At 37.5% G+C, this 17,401-nt stretch overlaps 1 protein-coding gene across 4 annotated transcripts in view; it reads right to left on the bottom strand.

The window, feature by feature from the left end:
- The window catches only part of taf6 (TAF6 RNA polymerase II, TATA box binding protein (TBP)-associated factor), an 80,986-nt gene that overhangs the window by 44,370 nt on the left and 19,215 nt on the right, over nucleotides 1-17,401 (bottom strand). For all 4 annotated transcript variants that reach the window (XM_079418322.1, XM_079418325.1, XM_079418323.1 and 1 more), the window contains 3 exons: nucleotides 4,772-4,888; nucleotides 4,554-4,669; nucleotides 2,025-2,102 (listed from right to left, as the gene is read on the bottom strand). In XM_079418322.1, the coding sequence (XP_079274448.1) occupies nucleotides 2,025-2,102; nucleotides 4,554-4,669; nucleotides 4,772-4,888 (311 nt within the window). The remainder of the gene's footprint in view (nucleotides 1-2,024; nucleotides 2,103-4,553; nucleotides 4,670-4,771; nucleotides 4,889-17,401) is intronic.

Genomic DNA, 17,401 nt, shown 5'->3' with positions numbered 1-17,401 from the left:
AGGAGAAAGTATTGTGGTCAGATGAGACCAAAATCAAGCTCTTTGGCATCAACTCAACTCGCCGTGTTTGGAGGAGAAGGAATGCTGCCTATGACCCCAAGAACACCATGCCCACCATCAAACATGGAGCTGGAAACATTATGCTTTGGGGGTGTTTTTCTGCTAAGGGGACAGGACAACTGCACCGCATCAAAGGGAAAATTGACGGGGGCCATGTACCGTCAGGGCCAGGGCATTAAAAATGGGTCGTGGATGGATATTCCAGCATGACAATGACCCAAAATACATGGCCAAGGCAATAAAGGAGTGGCTCAAGAAGCAGCACAGGCCTAGCCAGTCTCCAGACCTTAATCTCATAGAAAATCTTTGGAGGGAGCTGAACGTTTGAGCTGCCAAACGTCAGCCTCAAAACCTTAATGACTTAGAGAGGATCTGCAAAGAGGAGTGGGACAAAATCCCTCCTGAGATGTGTGTAAACCTGGTGGCCAACTACAAGAAACGTCTGACCTCTGCGATTGCCAACAAGGGTTTTGCCACCAAGAACTAAGTCATGTTTTCCAAAGGGGTCAAATACTTATTTGACTCATTAAAATGCAAATCAATTTATAACTTTTTTGAAATGCGTTTTTCTGGATTTTTTTGTTGTTATTCTGTCTCTCACTGTTCAAATATGCCTACCATTAAAATTATAGACTGATCATTTCTTTGTCAGTGGGCAAACGTACAAAATCAGCAGGGGATCAAATATTTTTTTTCCCCACTGTATTTGGTTTCGTAGTGTATTATATCTGTGCAATAGTTTATTGAGGATTTTTTGAAACAGTTTTACATCTCAGTTATTGTGCACTCTTGAAGAGTTTCATCGTTTTGACTGTAGTTTCTACAGTCAAAACGCGACACGCAGTTTGAATGCTGAATGGAGGATGACAGACAGCCGCAGCAGAAAGAATAGTTTACGTGACTTTGAATTTAATGACTTAAAGGGATACTCCACCCCAAAATGAAAATTTTGTAATTTATCACTTACCCCCATGTCGTTCCAAACCCATAAAAGCTTCTTTCGTCTTCGGAAAAAACAGTCCGTCTGCCATCAGACGTGCAATCTGAATTTTATGATGTGACGAGATATACACCTATGTGACAGCCATAGGTGTACGCTGGCCTCGACGTCAGCAGGTCACGGCATTTACATCAGGCGTGCTTGCGTCGTGCTCTGCTAGTGAACCCATGAACGCGCTTGCAGGAAGTGTCACGGAGGAGAATAAAAAGTTGAATAAAGTCGATATTTTGTTCGCTTTACGCACAAAAAGTATTCTCGTCACATCATAAAATTCAGATTGCACGTGTGATGGCAGATAGACTGTTCTGATGATGTCTTTCATACTTTTATGGACCTTGACAGTGCAATTTACAATGCAGTCAATGGGACAGTCACAAGCCTCCTGGTTTTCATCTAAAATATCTTAAATTGTGTTCTGAAGACGAAAGAAGCTTTTCAGGTTTGGAACGAAATGGGGGTAAGTGATTAATGACAAAATTATCATTTTGGGGTGGAGTATCCCTTTAAATATTCATCTGCACCTCACATTGAACTATGGAACAACTTCCTGAACACTTGAAATATAGTGCACAAAAACTTTATTGTGCTTTATAATGTTTTTTTGCCTTTCGTGGGGCTTAACAATAACACAGAACAGTATACGCACAATATCAAATTTGGATCGGTCTCTTCTGACCGAAACCCGATCCGGAAGAAAATGCCAGTATGAATGGTATCAAAAATGTATCCTTTTAAAGGTATCGTATCAAAGTTCCAGTAGCGTGACAACACTAATATAGTTTTTTTACACCGTATTTCTTTTTAAAATAATTTGGTGGGTTTTGGGATAGATTATACTTGTCTAGGACGGTCTTGGAATGAAAAAAAGGTTGGGAACCCCTGACCTATTGCACTGGTTGTAGCCATGTTACACTGGCTAATAAAACAGTTGTGGCAGATATAAGTAGTCCATGAATATACTCACACCCTCAGAGATGAAGGTACTGAACCTTGGCAGCATCTGGTACAGCCCTGGGTCTGTTGCTATGCTCTGCAATGCTTCCTGTTGGCAGAATAACGACAATATATATACATTATGTCAAAGTGAAAGAAAAAAAGGATCACTAATATATCATGATGTTGTCATGAAGTCTACTCTAAGGGGAGTTATTTTCTATTATCAGTAGGCACTGTTTCTGGACTCCCTCATCACGTCAGTCTTTTCAGGAGCATGCACATACAGGAGAATAAAAATATGAGGGGGCAAGGCAGGTTGAGTTGCCGTAGTAGTGTACTGTCGCCATGTCCAAGAGATGCTGTGTCACAAATCTAATATATTGATATACATGCACACATGCAGCTGATTATGCTAGCAGACATAACCAACTGTGTTTGTGTGAATTTTGTGTGTTTTTGACATAAACTGTGTGTATTTTACAGTTGATGCAAAAGAGCCAGCTTTCTGTGCAGGCAGAAAAATGTACAGTGCCCTCCAAAAGTATTGGAACAGTAAAGACGAAATTGCTTTGTTGGCTGTGGAGTCAAGACATTTACAAATATGATTAAAAGATGAATATGAGACAAAACTACATAATGTCACATTTTATTATTGGATGATTCAACACTTAGATGTTTTACCAGCTAAGAAGTTCAGCACTTTTAGAGTTTCATCCCTCTATCTGATGTGAGCATAAGTATTAGAACAGTTGCCTCGCAGGTCTTTCTAAGTGATCAGCTGTGTCCTGTTGCATTAATTCTTCAGATATTAAATGCAGGGAATGGGTCGTATCAGTTATATCCATTACTTCTGTATTCTGAATCTTGCATTCGATGATGACACACACAAACTAGGATGAAGATGAGGGAGCTGACTTTGAGAGAAAAGCAAGCAATTTGGATGCTAAAAGAAAAGAGGAAGTCAATTAGAGCTATAGCAAACCAGAAACCAACAACGACCTGATCGGCTGAGAAAACAACAGTAGTTGATGACAGACAAATCATAAAAGCTGTGAAAATGAACCCTAAAAGACATGTCTGTAAAATCACCAACAATTTCCAGAAAACAGGGGTGATGTTCTGACAATCTACTGTCCTCTGGAGACTTTGACACAGAATTACAGATGCTACACAGCAAGATGCAAACCTCTGACCAGCACCAAAAATAGAAAGGCAAGATTAGAGTTTGCAAAAAAGCACAAAGGTGAGCCAGAAGAGTTTTGGAACTGTGTTTATGGATCGATGAGACAAAGATGAACCTTTATCTAAGTAATGGGAAAGCAAAAATGTGGAGAAGAAAAGGGAAATGCAAATGATCCCAAACATACAGCCTCATCTGTAAAGCATGGTGGAGGTGGTGGCATGGCATGGGCATGCATGGCTGCCTCTGGAACAGGCCCTCTCAACTTTACTGATTACTTAATGTATGATGACAGTAGCAGAATGAATTTGGAAGGGTACAAAACCATCTTGCCTACCAAGAAAATTCCACCAGATTCATTGGGAAGTGCTTCATATTGCATCAGGACAATGACCCAAAACACCCTGCCAGTTCAGTCAAGGAATTTATATCGCGCAAAGAAATGGAAAGTCTTAGATTGCCCAAGTCAATCTCCAGATTTAAATCCAAATAAACACGAATTTCACCAGCTGAAGAGGAGAGTAAAGGCAGAAACAAACAAGCAACAATTTGAATGGGCTGCATTAAAGGCTGGGAAAAGTATTTCAAAGGATGAGACCAAGAGTCTGGTGATGTCTATGGGTCACAGACTCACTGCTGTGATTGTGTGCAAGGGATCTGCAACTAAATAATAGCTTTTAATCTATTATTTACACCATCTGCCTTATGTTCAACTGTCTCAATACTTATGCTCACATCAATGAGTGGGATGAACTCTAAAAGTGCTGTTCTTTTTATTTGGTAAAACATGTGTGTTGAAACGACTAATAATAAAATGTGACATTCTGTAGTTTTGTCTCATAGTCATCTTTTAATCATATTTGCAAATGTCTTGACTCCACAGCCAACAGAGCAATTTTGTCTTTACTGTTCCAATACTTATGGAGGGCACTGTATATCAGACGTTTAAAATGACAATTCTTTAAATGAATGCAAAGAACAAACTTTTCGTGATGAAGAAGAACCGCAATGTCATGTCAGTTTGAGTGCAATGATATCAAAAACAAACAAATTTGTTATTGCCAGAGTTTTGTGTTGTTTATTTTGTTTGTTGATGCCAGAGTATCCAAGGCACAAAGTGTAGGCTTTTCTGGAAAGGGGGTGGAGAGGAGCAGCTCATTGGCATTTGAAAAAAAGACACATAAGAAAACATGTTCTTGTTTCCATCCAAAAGGTGGTATTTACAGCATGGAATAATAGATGTTCTGTGGTGTATTTTGAGCTGAAACCTAAAAAAAACACATTTTGACACTTACCTGAGACTTCGTTATTTTACATCTTGTAAAAAGTGCATAATAGGACTCTAAGTTTGGACCCTGGGCACACACACACACATACCGCTCTTTTGGCTTCACAGGATCCCACACAAGCTTCGGTGATTTCTTTATAGTAGAGCTGCTGCTCTACAGAGAGCTCATGTGTGCTACGTGGCTTCATCCGCATCTTCTCTTTTCCTGAAACACCATAAGAGAGAAGAGTGACTAAGGTAGGAAAATCAGTAGAATAAAAAGAACTAAAACACCAGAGGCACCTATTTGGCTGAACTAATTTCTGACCTTTGACTTCAGAGCTTGCACTCTGACCCTTGGCCTGGATAGAGCCTTCCTCTTCCTGTCCAGGTTTGACAGCTTTGAGTGGCTCTGTGGAATCTGTCTTTTGCTGCTCTTTAGGAACTGAGGTAAAGATAAAGGGTAAGGAAAGACAATGACAAAATTATTGTTTTTCACGTTTTTTTTTTTTTTTTTCCATATAATATTCTCAGAATGGGATACTAGTGTACTACTGCATACATGCACAGTATATACCGTATACTGCATGCTTTTTTAAAGCTCATTTAAAAGCTCATCACACCAAGATGAATGCTCAGTGCAATATACATCTGAATGAATGGCAGTTAATGTATCTTTTCAGACCAACTCAAATGTTCACATGGTGTCAATGTGACAGATAGGTTTTGAATTTATTTTCAATTGCGCTGCAAATAGAAAACAGGACAACAACAATTTGTGCAGTGCTGCCTCTAAGTGTGTGTATATTTGTCATTATTTCATCATTTTGAACATAGAACACAGAACACAAAGGCAATTATGACAAATATCGGTCATGGGGTAGACAATTTTACCGGTAGACACAATAAACTGAAAGAAATTTGTCAACTGGTAGAGATTTTGGACTATCGTCTCTATCATGGTTACAGGTTACATTTACATACTGCACTATTACAAAAGCTTGTCATTTGAATGAGTTTTTTTTTTAGCACTGCCGTAAAAAAAAAAAAAAAGCGTTTTAAACCCTTTGAGTGCCATAAGCAGCAAAAACTGTGGTATAAATGAGCATTGTTTCGACCCTCAGGTCTTCATCAGGCTCAATACCCACATGGAATAAAATCAGCTTTAAATAGCAACAGGTTACCCACCTTAATTGGGTCCACACACCCAAAAAAAAAAATACAAGTAATACAAGTCATGTGACAAAAAAAACAGCTTAACTAATAATCAACAACAAATGAAGTATTAGTACAACCACTATAAAAAAAAGCTTAATATCAAAATCCTCATTCAACCCTAATAGCGATAAAGTATTTAAGGTATAAAACCAAAAACATTCCCTCTGTAATAATTTCTTCTCGTAATCACCTCCTCTTGAGGGTTTAATTACCTTCTCTATACCGATATATTGTAAAACACTGACGTTATGGCCTACTTGTCTGAAGTGAGACGCTATAGGACTACGCATATCTCCAGTTCTAATATTACTGCGATGTTTGCTGATGCGAGTACGCAATTGTCTTGTCGTTTTACCAACGTATGCAAGCCCACAAGGGCAACGAATTAGATAGATCACATGAGTAGAAGCACAGGTAATAGTACCACGTATCGAAATATTGCGGCCAGTGTGTGGATGACTGAAGAAATTGCACTTATGTGTAAAGGCACACTGGACGCAATTGCCACACCTGAAATTACCTGGAGGAAGAGCTGGAATACCTTGTTTTTTGCGTGAAGGAAATTCAGATTTCACAAGCAAGTCACAAAGATTATTTTGGCGTTTAAAACCCAATTTCGGGTCATTTCTAAAAATACCTGATAATTTAAGATCACTTGAAATAATATGCCAATGCTTATTTAAGACTCTACGAAACTCCGCACCTAATGCGGAGTACTTAATAGTACAAATAGGAGCATTAAAAAATTTTTTATTATTCTGTTTTGTTCGTAAGCACTGTATCTGAGATGTCTCATTTACTTTCTTTAAAGTAAACTTCATAGAAAAATGAACACTTAAACATAAATCAGCATGATATGAACTACCTCAAACAACAGAAATAATCTTTGGGAAAAGTGTAATTTGATTATTTAGTTTGTCTCACGTCCCATTAGATTACATGGAGAGGGGCAGGGTTTATTTTTTTTGGGACAAGACAACCGCACTGCATCAAAGGGATGACGGATGGGGCCATGTACTGTCAGGGCCAGGGCAAGGAAGCCAGGGCACTGTCGGCAGCAGGAATATAGTCCGCTGTCACTTTTAACAGCCGCACGGATCCAATTTACATGTATTTACATGCACATGCAGGGCTCGAAATGAACTTTTTTACTTGGTAGCACTGGTGCTCCCAACTTCAAGAAGTTAGGAGCACCAAAAAAATTTTTGTCATTTTGTCATGTTGGTTTTACTATTTTGTCTGAGCAGTACAGCCAAACTAATTTCCCTATTATAAAGACAAAGCCTTTCAAGGTAACAAAATATAAAAGAGAATGGTTTATATTTAGGCCAAAGTGGGCGAAGATAAAAATCTTTGTCATTATTTTATCTTTGTTATTAAAAAATAAGAACCAAGATACACATTACAAATACACATAATATAATAAAAATAAATAAAACAAACAAACAGTGTTTAATTTTCAGGTACAATAGGCATATTTAGCAGGAGTATTCAAGAAACTGAATGAACAAATATAAAAATAAAACACTATATAGATTGATTCCTATTAAAATAATTGTATTATTTTTTTCAGTCAAGAGTAGAGAGTTATTTTTTTTCTCTTTGTGTTTTGTTGTTTTAACATTAAAGAATAAAAATTATGTCATCTGTCTGTCGATTCTGTCATAGTGTTTTATATTTATACCATCATTTACTCACTCAAAATTAGTCTTAAACCTGAATGAGTTTCTTTTTTTCTGCTTAAAATACATGCTATTTTGAAGAATGTGGAAAACCAAACTGTTGCTGTCCACAGTGACTTCCATAGTATTTTTTTTTTCCTACTATCAAAGTCAATGTGGACCAGCAACTGTTTGGTTACTCACCTTCTTCAAAATATCTTCTTTTGTGTTCAGCACAAGAAAGAAATGAATACAGGTTTGGGACAACATGTGAGTAAATAATGACAGAAATTAAATTTTAGGGTGAACTATCCCTGTAATGACAGTCGGCTGCATGCTTAGTTCTGTCCCTTGACCTGCACGTATCTAATATACAGGCTCACATCCGTTTTTCTCTTAACTGTTTACTTTCATTTTAGACATAACCAACTGAGTCTATATGTAAACCTTGTGTGTTTTGACAGTATTAGCTCAAAAGATAACTTAGTTGAGTAATCAGGTGCTGTTAGACAGGCTTTTTAGTTCGTGGGCTTCAGGAGTACAGGCTCAGAAAAAAGCGCACGTAAGACCAGTGCGTGACTGAAAAGTTTAACCGACAAGGCTTTGAAACACATGCAAATGATTTACTTTTGTGATTGCGAATAAGTGTAGTGTCCCATGAGAGTAACTCTACCACTGACTTAACACTGTGAATGCATGTGGCGTTGTACAGCATATAGAGACGGAGGCGCCAGAACTTCAACTGACAGAATGTGCGCTGTAGCCCGATACTACGATATTTTTTCAAAAGCAGATTGTGGAGACATTTTTATCATCCACAATATAAAAAAGTCATATCGCACACCCCTAGTTCCAAGTTAGCTCCCTGTCACGTGGCACATACTTTGCAGTAATTCGTGAACGTCTAGCAGAGAACTGAAGAGGTCGCATCACAACAATTCTTTGCACTCATACAAATGCTCCCAAATATATTTTGGGGTCGCACAGATTACATTTCGGGGGCATATGCGACCAAAATGGTCGCAATTTTGAGCCTTGGACATGTATTTTTATTCTTATCACTTTACGTTCATTAATTACATGACTGAGGAAGGTTTACATGAATAATCACTAAGCGCCGAATTTTGACACATTTGTTATGTATTTTACCATTTAGGCGTGCAGCTTGACCTAAAGTTGACTTTACATGTACGTGTTGTAGGGGTGTCCCCAACTAAGAATTTTCATAGTCGAATCGGAATTTTCTAATCTTGCCGATAGTCGACTGATAGTTGAATCATATGTTTGGGTGCAGGGGCAAAATATATAACAAAAAGTCAAGTCAGACATTCGACAGTCACAATTACTGACGTTAACACACAGGGAAAATGTGTAACGGACGCCTCGCAGATACAAAAATAATGTTTTGATTAAAAGATAGTTAACAGTGTTAACAAACCCTAAGAATTCACAACATTTTTTTTAATACAATAGTGCTCTTATAATGTTACGTTAATTATAATGTTATGTAAAAGACAGTAGTTAACATTTAGAGCAATTTACTGAATAAAAGGCAAACGTTTCGGTCACATGTTGACCTTTTTCAATGCCAAGCTGACAACAGAGCTAGGAGCCATCTTAATTTGAGAAATCACATCATTATTTAAGAGATCACATGATCAATCAGACCACACACTGATGAAAAAAAAAAAAAGAATTACACTAACAAAATATAAAATTACATTAAACAAAAAATATAAATAAATAAATATAAATTATATATAAAAAAAAAATTATATATATATATATATATATATATATATATATATATATATATATATATATATATATATATATATATTATATATATATATATATAAATTATAATAATAAATGAAAAATAAATGACCACAATGTGTGTACATTTAACAATGGATGATCTACATCATTTTTTTATTTTTTTGGCATCAGTGTGTGGTCTGATTGATCATGTGATCTCTTAAATAATCATGTGATTCCTCAAATTAAGATGGCTCCTAGCTCTATTGTTAGCTTGGCATTGAAAAAGGTCAACATGTGACCGAAACGTTTGCCTTTTATTCAGTAAATTGCTCTAAATGTTATCATCTCGATTGTGATTCTCTTTGATGTTTGAGAGTGTGCAGACCTTCTTCAAGCTCTTACTTTTTGGCAAACTTTTTTGGTCTACGCACCTCGTTTGGATTATTTTGAAGGCGCGGTGAGTCTCTGGCTGCTTTCCTATGACAGTAGTTATTAATGTTCTACATTTCTGTTTTGAGCTCCATGGGCTGAAGATGACCAGTAGAATGAAGCATCTGATAGCAGGTTTTTAATGAATGGGATTTAACTCATCATTTATCTCATATAGAATACGCTTTGTTATTTATACAACATAACATTAATATTACGACTTATAGGCTATCTGCACAAAATGCCCTACGCGGCTTTGAATGAACTCCTGTTGTGGATACGTTCTTCACGCAACAACGTGCAGAAACACAGGAACCATAGATCGCGGAACGAACCAAAAGAAGGGGGGGCCGGGAGAGGGAGGGAGTGCAGCGCTACATAATACATACAAAGTTCATAAACATACATAATAACATATAACATAATAGGCTATAAAACAGTACTAATGGTATTTAGATCATATGTTAGTATATTTTTATGCCATGATTCTCCTACGATTCTGAAAACAAACATTAGACAACCAAACAATGTAATTTACTTGAGTTTGTGACTAAATGTTTTATTTAATGTTATAAATGAGTCTATGTATAAATGTCTAAAATGTTATAAATTAATCTATTTTAAAATATGTATTAAAGTAAATAATTAATTAGGCTAGCCTATGTAAAAAATCATTTGAAGTTTTTGAATGAATCTTTTGAATGATTCAGGCATCAAATATATTTAACAGTCACTGTTTGCCACCTACTGGCATAATGTAAAAAATTTTTTTTTTGTAAGCGTATCATTATTTCCAAAGGTTAATTAGGCTACTCGTTTTGATCGCAGCTGCCGCAACATCGTCTACATCCGGATTAAAAACTTTCATCCCAATACTTTCGTTATTATTTAATGTTTGCAACACAGAAATGTTACCTACTGTGTAAGTAGACTGTTTATGAAGCTGTTTCAAACATAAAGCATATGATGAGTGCTGTTCTCTCTCTGGATCAACGGCTGCGCGAAAGTAGGTTTAATGCAGGTTTAAATTATGTGATGTGATTTTAAAGGTTTAACTGACATAGCGGAATCATCATTTAGGAATAAGATTGCATGTGTTTGAATCGAGATCGCGATCTTTTAATAAAAAAACGTGCATACATATGAGCCTATGTTTTTTTTGTAGCCCATGTCATATTTGTACGAGACCTCAAAAGTAACCCGGGCCCAGGCCCGGGCGCCCGCCCCCCCGTTTCCGCGACCCGCTGTGCGCTGATGAGACAATCACTGTAGTGGGCTACTGCAATGAAGCGCTTTACTGCAGCGCAACTCAACCAAAATGCATCTTATACGAGATACATAATATATACTCAATATATATATAAACCGGCTGAAATTATTTGAAATCACTTGTACCCTACCTGATCGAAAAAAAAATCTAGTCTTTCACTCTGCCTGTGTTAATTTGAGTCTTGTTAAAGATTTAAATCCCTGCCATCAAGATGCTCCTCTGTCAGTCATAGATTAGGGAAAGTGAAAGTTAAATCTATGGGTGGTTGGATTTATTCACGCACGTTAAAATATTTATTTAAAGCTTCTTTTTTTTTAAGATTATTATTTACATCATAATCTTAATAGGCTGTATATTAACTTACTGCGAGAAAACCGGTAGTTCTATGTGAAGTCAGACATTTGTACACCCCCATATAGCCAAAATGGCATGATCATAACACCCCGCGAATATTCGACTGTGACATTAGGAGTCGAATCAGGCTCCTCCTATCGAAGCATCGAATCGTCGACTATTTGGGGTCAAGGTAGGTGTTGTGTTCCGTCTCTGAGCACAGAAATCCTCCTGAGGAAGCGCAAGTTCTTTTTAGCGCTTTTAAAAACATGAATAAATCTAATACACTTCAATAAATCAAGCAGATCCCATTTAGCAAAAGTCATGTTACATGATTTTACTGATTTGCACGTGAAATTGGGCTTTTATGGAGGCATGAAAGCACACCGCTGGAAAGGGGCGCAATAAATATTCCATTTTATTCCGATTATTGTATTTTCATAATCGTTGGAGGCCGAAATCGAAACTGTATTTTGATTAATTGCACAGCCCTAATCGCAATGCTCCCAGTATGGCAGATGAACAAAGCAGTTTCCCAAAACTCAACATGGCATGACGTTAGCTTCACATTCTATATGCGATACATTAAAAAAATGAGAATGCATGTGTAGAGTCTTATTGAAGCAAGACTCAAACAATTGAGCTCGTGCATACCTAAAGAGGATAACCATTCTCTTTTCTCCTGAGACCATAAAACAGGGAATATATTTGAGAAGAACATCTGGATGTCTTTAAAGAAGAGAACCTTCAGTGCTCGACCGGATTTATCATAAAGTTGAACAGGGCAAAGACCTTGTAATCTGGGAAAACTCCAGCACAAACCCTCCCTGATTCCCTGACCATTAACGCAGTAATTCAATGATGTCATCTGCAGGGAAGACGGTTTTACAGCCGACGTCCGAACTAAGCAAAACACCAGATCTCCACGAAAGTGATATTCCCGTGACCTCGCGTTTCTCCCCAAAAGAGGAACGCGCCTTTTTGCTCTCTAACAGACAAAGAGAAGCAATGCTTCGCTCAAGTATTTTAAAAGGGACAAATTATGCTAGTTTCTGCTATTGAAGCAATATACTCGAAAACAATATAAACAATATATTTACAACATATATTAAGGTTGTTTTCATGTCATTTATAAGTTTGCTGTGTTATTGGAATCTATGGTATTGTTGTAATCTTTTGATGTATAATTTTCCTGATCACTATTTGTTCAGTTTCACATGGTTGGTGTGATTATTTAGAATTAAGGATTGTTTCATCTATGGCTTAACCGCGTAATGGATACAATTGATATATGTACTTTGGTTACGCAAAATATTTGGTGTTTGATTTCGAATGAAAGCTGATTTCATTAGCAGTATTCATCTGGTGTGGATGAGAATTGTCTTTTCTCATCAAGGTATGATTACAATACGAATAGAAATCTGCTGTCAATAATTTCTTCATGTGATAAAATAACTGAACGGATAATGTATGCACGGAAAAAAAGCTGTGCAGGGCGGGGCTCCGCCCCACAGGAAGAATCCGATTGGGTCAGTCACCCGTGGGTGGATCCCAAATCGGCCCTTTAAAGACAGACACCCAAGTGTGTGTCTCAGGTTAAGGCGGAAGCTCAACTCGCTCGTCTCTCTCTGCTTGCTCACGCGCTGTTGGAATTTAGGTTCCTGCTCTGATCGCGCTGCTAAGCGCTTTCTGCCACTAATATCACAATATCAAGACTCAGTCAAATTTCGAGAGAAACTTTAACATCTAAAGCCTCAGAAACTGAAACCAACTTCCTGGGAGCGTCATCAAGTCAGAACAAAGCCAACCAACCACTGAAGTGTATTCTCGTGACGACGACCTCCTAAGCCGCCAATCCGCGCACGGTCTTAACATAAACATTAATTTGTCTTAGGTAATTCCAATCGTTGTGCTCATTGTGAATGTTAATGCATTAACTAAGGTTAACTAATGAGATCTTACTGTAAAGTGATACATACTGGTCTTTATAATTCTTTTGTACTTTAATCTGTGTAAAATTAAGTTCATACATTTATTTTTGTGTATTGCATTATTGTATTTAAATGTTCAGTTATTTTTGTTATAAGAAAAAAATTATTAAACCTGTTATACTGTATTATGACAACACTTTTTTGCAACTAAATTGCATTATCGTGATAATACCGTATACTGTGATAAAAGCATCAACAATTAATCGCAACATGAAAATGTGATACCGGCATATCCCTAATATATATACAGTATCTCACTCTCTCATACTGGTCACTGGAAGTTCAACATGGCACCTCATGGCAAAGACCTCTCTGAGGATCTGAAAAAAATAATTGTTGCTCTACATAAAGATGGCGTAAGCTATAAGAAGATTGCCAAGACCCTGAAACTGAGCTGCAGCACGGTGGCCAAGACCATACAGCGGTTTAACAGGACAGGTTCCACTCAGAACAGGCTGGGCCATGGTTGACCAAAGAAGTTGAGTGCATGTGCTCAGCGTCATATCCAGAGGTTGTGTTTGGGAAATAGACGTATGAGTGCTGCCAGCATTGCTGCAGAGATTGAAGGGGTGGGGGGTCAGCCTGTCAGTGCTCAGACCATACGGCCTACACAGAGTTCAGAGTTTCTTTATTTCATACCTGTAGGTAAATTAGGTTTCAATGAATAAGTTCAGGCACTTTCTCACAGATATAATAAATAATACAATACAGAAAACCACACTATAAGACATCGTTACACAATAAAAACATAAATACCACCCCCTAGATCATCTTATTACTGTTTATGTGATTAATCACTGCTGGAACAAAGCTATTCTTGTATTGTTTCGTGGTGCAATGCGGTACTCTCAGCCGTCTATTAGACGGAAGATACTGGAACTCATAATACAAGGGATGGTCCCTATCTCATAAGATTGAAGCTCCCACCCACTGTACCTGCCTGATATACAGCGAAGCAGGGTTAAGTAACGGCTCCTCAATCAACCTACTGGCCCATTTCGCAATTTGATCAATAGAGTTCATGCTTTTTAATGATAAATTCCCGTACCAGGACACCAGACTTATAACACTGATTCGATGTATGTGTGATAAAACATACATCAATAATGTTTTATCAATGTGAAATTTACACAATTTCCTTAAAAAGACAAATCGCTGATGCCCTTTTCTACACACAGCTTCATAGTTAGCTTCAAAACTCAACTTTGAATCAATTATTGTGCCCAGGTATTTGCATGATTGCACACTCTCTACTGTTCAAAACATACTTATGAATGGGAATGTTCTTTCTAAAATCAATTATCATGTCTTTAGTCTTCAATACATTCAAGTGAAGGTGGGACTTCTCACACCACTTTACAAAGTCACTGATGGCTGGTCCATGACAAGTCTCACCATTCTGAAGCAGACTAACAATTACAGTATCATCTGCATACTTCAGAATAGTACAATTCTCCCAACTACTTTGACACATTTGTGTATGAACAATAAAGACGAAAGTACACATCCTTGTGGGGAGCCAGTGGAGGAAATAATCTTAGAAAGTCTAAGATCCATCCCAATAAATTATAACTCAGTTTAAATTGTTCTATAAGCCTACGTATTAAGACATGAGGTTGAATTGTATTGAAAGCAGAAGATAAATCAACAAATAAAACTCTTGCATGAGACCCTTTCCCCTCCAAATGCCTAATAAGTAAGTGTAGCAAAGTGATGGTGGCATCTTCTACACCTCTTTTAGGTCTATAGGCAAACTGCATTGGATCTAACAAACTCTCAGTTGACCGTAATATTTCATCTTTCACAAATCTTTCAAAAATGTTCATTACTACTGATGTAAGAGCCACCGGTCTAAGGTCATTTAACAACTTTGGACAGCCCAGTTTCGAGACAGGAAAAACCACTGCATCTTTCCACACACTTGGAACATGCTGTACTCTCAAAGACATTAAAAACATATTGAAATACAGGACTTAATTCTTTTGCATAAAATTTGAGTACCCGCCCACAGATGTTGTCAGGTCCACAACTCTTGTTTACCTTAACTGAAAGGAAGGCCCTCTCCACATCTCTTTGATCTATACAAAAGTGCTGGTTATCATCAAGCTTCTGCCATAGGTCCTGAATTTCCCCACTAAAAGCAGTTGTATCAAAACGATTGTACAAACAATTCAAAGCATTTGCAAATTCTAAGTCTGAATCATATCCTTTCAAGAGGATTTGATTGTTATTCTTTGGACTACCATGCCCTATTATACTTTTCATACTGGACCAGGCCGAGCCCAACTATTTAGCAGCCATTTGACTCTCTAGTCTCGCTTTATAATTCTTTTTTTGCCTGTAGGATTCCTACCTTCAGCTCCCTCGTGGCTGCTTGTTTATTCAAATCAATAAAATCACCTTGTTTAAACATCCGTCTCTTATTTTATATTTTTGATTTAACAGATTTGGTCACCCATGGTTTATTATTTGGGTACACTCTCACCCTCTTATGGGGAATTATCAAATAGCAAAACGCGACATAAGAACATGTCACATCATCCAAATCATCACCACTGCTTTCTCTAAACACATTCCAGTCTGTACAATCATAACACTCTTGTAAACGGAGCACAGATTCCTCAGTCCATACTTTTCATTTGTACTTTCGCTCTCCTTAAAACAGTCTAATATATAGGCAATAGAAACACGCAGTTGTGATCAGCAGAGCCCAAAGGAGGTAGTGCAAGAGATTTGTAGGCATCCTTCACAGACCCATAACACAAATCCAGCATTTTATTCCGTCTGGTAGGGCAGGTGACATACTGATGATAATGTGAGTACTTTTTTCAATGACACATGGGTAAAATCACCCAATATAAAACTCGGTGCTTCAGGTGCAATTGACTGTAATTTTTGTTCCATCTCAAAGATGGTATTGGCAACAGAAATGGCATCTGCCTTTGGATGGATATATACTACCGTCAAGCAGACTAAGGACATGGATTACTGGAACCATGTCCTGTGGTTTGATGAGACCAAGATAAACTTATTTGGTTTCAGATGGTGTCAAGCGTGTGGGGGCGGCAACCAGGGGCCGGATTCATGAAACATTCTCAAGAAGACATTTCCTCTTAACTGCCATTTTCTTCTTATTTTTTAACTTAAGAAAAAAGTTAAGAATATTTTGTATTCCCAAACATTCTTCTTAAGAATATTCTTATCTTTTTTTCTTAAGATTGTTCTTAAGACAAAACTTAAGAAGAATTCAAATTCTTGAAAAGAATCTTCTTAAAAATCATCGTAAATAACTTCTATTTAATTAATTTATTGGGTTATTTCAAATTAATTGTTATATTTAAGCATTACAACAACATTAGCTACATATAGCCTAATACATAGTAGGGCTACTAATAGGGATGTGCACGAGTTTTCTAAAGTGACAGCGATGACTGATAATGTAAACAATGATCGGTCATGATTAGCCATGCGTGACGTTACTTTTTGCTGACTTCAAAACTCAGTAGCAACTCTACAAAACAAGTCAGATAGGGAGCTTTAATTGAACGCTTTTATTTTAGCTTATAAATACAACATAATCTTTGGCAGTATGCCGCGCATATCAATGTGGCGATACACAGGACGTATTTGCTGTAGCAGCGTGGACACACATACCGGAAGCGTTCACTCGGATGAGAGCGCAAAATCACTGCACAAAAAAATGAATGAAACAGATCGCTGCAGCTTGAGACAGGCTGTTTAAAAACACGCCGCATTAAAAACGTGAAGCTGAGCGCCAGTCAAAGTCGTGATTATTACGGTTATCTGCACAAACGAGCAAAAAGACAATAAATTGTGAGTTTATCAGTGCGTCATGTATTCACTCAGATAAAGACTTTTCTTTTTAAGAAAAAAATTAAGATGTTCTTAAGAATATATTTGAGAACTTAATTTTTTCCAAGAATTGCACTTAAGAACATTCTTACGAACTTCGTGGAATTTATCTTAAGAAATTTCTTAACTTATTCCTTAAGAAGATTTTTGTGAATCCGGCTCCAGGTGAGGAGTACAAAGACAAGTGTGTCTTGCCTACAGTCAAGCATGGTGGTGGGAGTGTCATGGCCTGGGCTACATGAGTGCTGCCGGCACTGGGGAGCTACAGTTCATTGAGGGAACCATGAATGCCAACATGTACAGTGACATACTGAAGCAGAGCATGATTCCCTCTCTTCAGAGACTGGGCCGCAGGGCAGTATTCCAACATGATAACGACCCCAAACCCACCTCCATGACGACCACTGCCTTGCTAAAGAAGC

This window comes from Barbus barbus (genome assembly GCF_936440315.1).
Source record: "Barbus barbus genome assembly, chromosome: 6".
In the NCBI taxonomy this organism is placed as follows: domain Eukaryota; kingdom Metazoa; phylum Chordata; class Actinopteri; order Cypriniformes; family Cyprinidae; genus Barbus; species Barbus barbus.
This window is presented reverse-complemented; position numbering and strand designations above follow the sequence as displayed.